The following is a 6,000-nucleotide window of genomic DNA, read 5'->3' as shown; positions in this document are numbered from 1 at the left end:
TTTTCTTTCCAAAAGAGCACTGCATTCACAAATATTTTTTTGAAAGAAATTTCCACTATTTGGTTGTAAATTACTATTAATTTATTTCACACATCACGATTTCAGCTTTATAGCAGTGCTAGAGGGCAAGCTGAAATGTCGCAAAATGTCCGAGACACCTAAATGACACGTCACCATCGAGACAGCTTATCTCTGGTCTCACAGTCGCGTTGTCGTATTACAGGATACGAGCGATACGACCAGTTTATAAGACCGAGTTGGACGTTTTGTGACATTTAAACTTACACTCTAGAATGGCTATAAAGCCAAAATCGTGATTATGTGAAATAAATTAATAGTAATTTACAATCAAATAGTAGAAGTTTCTTTCGAAACGTTCTACGTGACTGTGGTCCCTTATAAAGGAAAAACTTAAAAATATAGTCCCTAATTACATTCACAGCACTCAGTCTCACCTCTGACACTTTTTATTTTCTGACAGTATTTCCACTGCCACGATCAATGCCAAACACCACACGAGCACTTAGCTCCTCACCCATTATCACATCGAAGCAACTTCAACATTAGATGGTTGAAAGTAAATTTGAAACTTGAAGCTCTACAAAAGATGAAAGATATCTGGTAACTGTGCAAAAATACGACCTACACAGGGATAAAAGATCGTCGTCATAAAATAAGGGAAACCAGAGTTCACACAGAAAGATACCGGTGTTCGTTTTTTCCGTGTGCTGTTCAAGATCGGAATAATAGAGAATTATCTCGAAGGTGGTTCGATGAACCCTCTGCCGGGCACTTCAGTGTGATTAGCAGAGTGTCCGTGTAGATGTAGATTGTGAAAGTACAAATTTAACTATTAAAATAACTCAATAGATTATAAATAACTCTTTGTGCATTTCCACAGCAGGTGCAGTGTGCTTACACAATTTTAGACATATTCAAATAACCAATGAAAATGCAGCTGAGGAACATCTTTCACACTCGTGAAAGGTCCCGTAAGTTATCTGAATATTCATTACATTCAGATTTTAGGCACGTTTAAGTGATATGCTGCAAACTTCTCTTAAATACTGAGAAATATTTGACTCACAAAAAGATATGAAAACGTTCAATTTTCATACTAAATTTACGTTCTTATGTATGCAACCTTGAAAATTACGTCCTCTCCCCAGAACCGATGAAAAACTGTTCCGAGAGAAAGCTCAGCAACAATATATACGTAGCAAACTCCTTGTGTAAGCCTACATATAAATTATGCAAACTTGCAGTGTTTCACTACAGCAACAGAAATGAGTATCACAAATATAATAATGCACATGCTAATTAATACTCAGATGCTTATCCTTTAGCACAGAGTGAATAATAATATAATTAATCAGCAATACAGAAAAGGTAGCACCAATGTTCTACTAAAAAGTAAAATGTAAATTACACACCAAAACAATACTCTTAACACATACAGCACTGTTAATGTCACTGCCGATTGCAGATCCACTCTCAGCTTATACAGAGCACACGAAACAACTTCTGATGTTTCATTTGGACAACGTACACACTTCCTATAGCACAATTTCGTTATGTGCATAGGGGAAAGGCAGGACATAGGTATCCTATTTCATGTGGAAGATTCTGCCTGGACGACACTTGCTAATTTAAAATGCTGTGCCTTTACAGGAAGAAAACCTGATCCATATATTTTCTACTGAACTGCATTCTGTAAATATATAATACAGCAGTTATATGAAACAAGAAGCCAAAATGCCCATAAACTGCTCAATAACTTTGTGAGTTCGCAGAGAGATTGTCACAGGCTTAGAGACATTGTGTTTCCCCATAATGCCTGACATCTGATGTGTGACTATCTCTAACCGCAAGTGTAATGTAATCTGAAGTCGAATATCTCAAGGAACCCATAATTCTTCACGGTTAGCAATGAAAATGACGTTCTTTACTGGTCGAGTGTAAAGGCAAGCATTTTGCAATCCACTTGGCACTCTACAGATTACTACTTCTGGCTGAACACAGATTTCTCTCAAAGAAGAAATATTATTTTAGTGAAAATACTTTTTTTCAGTACATTTGGAGAACAAGAACAGTATTCAGAAATATAAAAATTGTAAAGTTAGGTGAATTATGAAAGACCAACACTTTCTGATTTCTGGAACGAACATTCACAGTAGTGCATGCAGTAAGAAAATAATAGAATTCATTATAGAAGTTGAGAGAAGTACAAAAGAGCTCATAAAGTAACTCAGTAATTCTGATACGAATGGCATTTGCAAATAATTGTCCAACCAAAGTTTTTCACACCGGCCAGATAACTAAGCTATTATTTGTAACAATATAATGAAAAAGATAGTGCTCAGTGGAATCTGCGGTGTTCCCCACGTTCTCGTACGGCTGCGAGATGTGGACTGCAGAGGGTAGAATGAGGTGCCACAAGATGTGGTGTCAGAGAAAGATGTTACGAATACCGCAGACAGAAAGGAAAACTGATGCTTTCATTACAGAAGAACTTAGCATCACAAGAAATGTATCTTCCTGTGCCAGTTAAAGCTACTTCATGCTCCTTGGAGACATTTTAGGAAGAAAGGGAATAATTTTGAAAGACCATATAGCCAGGAAATATTGAAGGTAGAATACCACAAAGACGAATAACAAGTGAAGAAGACGTCTAGTCGAAGATACAGTTACATGAGAAATAAGGTCATGACATTCTGCATTAAGTAAACCGACTGATGATGATGATGATGGGTGATGATGATGATGATGATGGACACTGCCACCACCAGGTGGATTTACATCAATCAGATGTGGATGATTTGTATGTGCAAATTTTGAGTTATCTGTGGCCCCATCTTTAATCAGTGACAGGATGTTTTTCCAGTCGTATTCACATGGCGTGCACTTTCTATGAAAAGCTCTATAAATAGGTCATACGTCTCAAGCTGACTGCAATCTAATTAAAAAGAATTACATCAGATGCATTTTGCTTTAATCTGTAAAGCATCTTCCACTGTTATTGGTGTTTCTTTAAATATTATGCTCCTTCCCTCCTTGTTAGCAGCGGTTGGTGTCAAAAGCCTTCATTTCACATTTGCACTTGTCAGTTTTTGGCATTCTACAATATTTCCTGCGCTGCATTATTTACACTTCACCACCACAGTGGCAGTGCGGAATGAGAAGCAGTTTAAGAAAGTGAAGTGTAAATAAGGCAGTGCAGAAAATACAGCAGAATGCCAAAAACTGCCTAGTGCATATGCGAAATGAAGGCTTTCGACACCAACCGCTGCTAGCAAGGAGGGAAGGAACAGAATATTTAAAGAAACACCAACAACAGTGGAAGATGCTTCATAAATAAAAGCGAAACACGTCTGGTGTAATTCTTTTTAATTAGGTTGCAGTCAACTCGAGACAGATAACCTGTATGACAGATTTCAACAGCTGCTGCAGAAGGTGGCCATACGAACAAACGTATTCTATAAATATACTTTATAGAAAGAGTATCTAGTATAAATACAGCTGGAAAAGAAGCCTTTCACAACAGGAAGATGATGTTTCAGATTGCATAACAGCTAAACATACAAATTGTCCGTGCTTCACTAATTGAAACAGGCCCACCAGATGACAGCTGTGTAATCCTCAGAAAGGCGCAATGGGAGAATAATAAATGTACACGGTATCAATAACTTGTGCTTGCAATTCAAACATAAAAATAATAAATGGTCAGATCTACTACAGTGAGAAGGACGGTGACACTGGCAGGAGAAAACCTAAGAGTGAGACATTCAGTATCTACACCCAGATTGACGAGGGCAGACAGGACTGGGAGAACGTTACAGATAATACAAAGTGCAACTGTTACAAATCCCGTCACCTAAAATCGAGAAACAAAAGCTCACTCTTCACACTCCGACATGACAAGATTGGCAGAGTGGAGAGCTCCGTAGCTGAGGAACAGTCCCGTTATACCTAAGTGAGACTACCGTTACAGATCGAATTGTGCAAATAAATTAGTGACAACGCCAATAAATACACCTCCGACAGAAAGACGTCGGCACCGCACGAGAGGAATCTCTGCGGAGCTCGGGTCTTTCCTCTCCCTTCTCCTTCGGCTCAGAGCTCGTCACGTACGGCGGTCCTCAAGAACGACACGAACCCGTCCGCGGTTCTGGCACCCCGGTAGTCCCCGGTTACAGAACCCGAACGGAAGAGCTTCAGCGTAGGGAATCCCGGGACGTCGAAGCGGCCGCGCACTGCCGCCGCCGCCGAGGCGTCGATCGCCGCCACCGTCGCGCCCAGCTTCTCGTCGTGCGCGCGCTTTGCCGCCAGCGCGTAGTCCGCCTTCATGCTGCGACAGTGCCCGCACCCTGCGGGAAGGAGAAAGTTGCGGTCAGAGACACCTGGCGGCTAAACATCTTAGTCTCACTGAGGTACAGGCGACACCCGATGCGTAAAAATGACCTACGGGCAACGAAAGCAGAGTGTGCGTCCACTGGACCGGGTCCGAGACACGGAACGACGGAAGATAACGGTGACTGCCATTTTATGCAAATTTGTGACTCGGCCACAGTAACCGGCCACAAGTACGGTACGAAAAAATATTCAGATTTAATCACTACCTTAAAAATTCAATGTCAGATGCCGCTCACAAAATTGCACGATAAACTGAACTGGGAGAAGCATTCTACAGAACTATTTGTGCACATAAATAAATCTTTATTTGCAATTCTGATATTCTGAGATGCAAATAAAACGGCTAGCACACTTCACTTACTTTCAGTCCGTAATATCATTCTCGGGAGTACGTCATTAAAAAAAAGCTGAAGTTTTCAGACTAAAAGCACGTAATATGAATAATTTGTGGTGTTTGGCACTTCAATCCAGGAACTCGCTCATCTGAAGGCTGTGGAGACTGCGAGAAGCAGATTTGTCTGGCTACAGAGTTTGGACCGTTCCCCAACCTGTCTCGCCTCAAAACACAACGTTCTCCAATCTTCGAGAGCGATACACCGTCGACACCGGCGTCGTAATAGTGGCGGCGCCTCCGAAATAGTCTCGGCTGCGGTAGCTGCGGAGGGCGACGCACGCGTCACGTACGCCACGCAGGCCTACGGGGGACGACGGCTCGCAGTGTCGACGTCGGTTTTCGGTGGGACTCTGCCACGGCGGCATTTTTGTGATGCGGGTGACCAGACAGATCGCCAAATGTCAATTTTAGGACCTGGCAGAAAACCCGAGGAGACCGACAAAAATTACTACGTGAGGAAAGTCTAAACAGTCAAAACTCGGGGAACCCTCAGTGTACGTGTCGTATATTGACGACCTGGCAGACGCTACTAATACGCGAGGACTTCAGAAAGTAAGTCACACGCTCAATCCACTGCGCGACAAGCGTGGTGCACTGTCAGGAGGGAATACACGTTCCGAGTTTCCTGCAGACACGGTTGTGACGTAGTGTGGGTAACAGGTGCGTCACAGCAAGAGGGCAGAACGGCACAGCTACTGAAAATTTACTCCAGAGTAGAAGTATGCGGGACAGTACAATTATTGTGTGCAACTCGTCTAAATTGCACACAGATTCACCGTGAAATCCTGGCAGCGTATCAACCGAATGCAATTTTGCATCCAGAAGTAGTGCGACGGTGTCACCAATTTGACAGAGGTCGCGCAGATGAGGGCCGATTCCGGTCCGGAAGGGAGGCCGTCGCCGTCGACGTCGACCGCAGAGGACAGAGTCCGGGTACCGAGGAAGAACACGCCGGGCCGAAGAGATTTTCCACAGACGAGGCATTCACGTGACCGAGGAGTGGAATTCTGCAGCTGAGAAACTAAACGGTCGGCAGAAAGTTCTGACCGATGTTTAGAGAGACTTTGTGACGACACTGAAAACCGGTGTCAGATGTGTGTCACTTTGACGTGTAACACAGCATTCGACGTAAGTTACTTGGCCTGCACTTATAATTTATAACTTGCATTTTGAAGTCCCCTCACAGTAACCTC

The 6,000-nt window shown here is 42.6% G+C and overlaps 1 protein-coding gene across 1 annotated transcript in view; it reads right to left on the bottom strand.

Moving 5' to 3' along the window:
* Positions 1-4,219: 4,219 nt before the first annotated feature.
* Positions 4,220-6,000, bottom strand: part of LOC126214870 (protein disulfide-isomerase A5) — a 175,671-nt gene continuing 173,890 nt past the window's right edge. The window contains exon 9 of the mRNA XM_049941517.1: positions 4,220-4,367. Coding sequence (XP_049797474.1) covers positions 4,344-4,367 — 24 coding nt within the window. The 3' untranslated portion in view covers positions 4,220-4,343. The remainder of the gene's footprint in view (positions 4,368-6,000) is intronic.

The sequence above is a fragment of the Schistocerca nitens genome, chromosome 12 (assembly GCF_023898315.1).
Source record: "Schistocerca nitens isolate TAMUIC-IGC-003100 chromosome 12, iqSchNite1.1, whole genome shotgun sequence".
Classification (NCBI taxonomy): Eukaryota; Metazoa; Arthropoda; class Insecta; order Orthoptera; family Acrididae; genus Schistocerca; species Schistocerca nitens.
The sequence above is the reverse complement of the archived record's forward strand: the minus strand, read 5'-3'. Positions and strand labels throughout refer to the sequence as shown.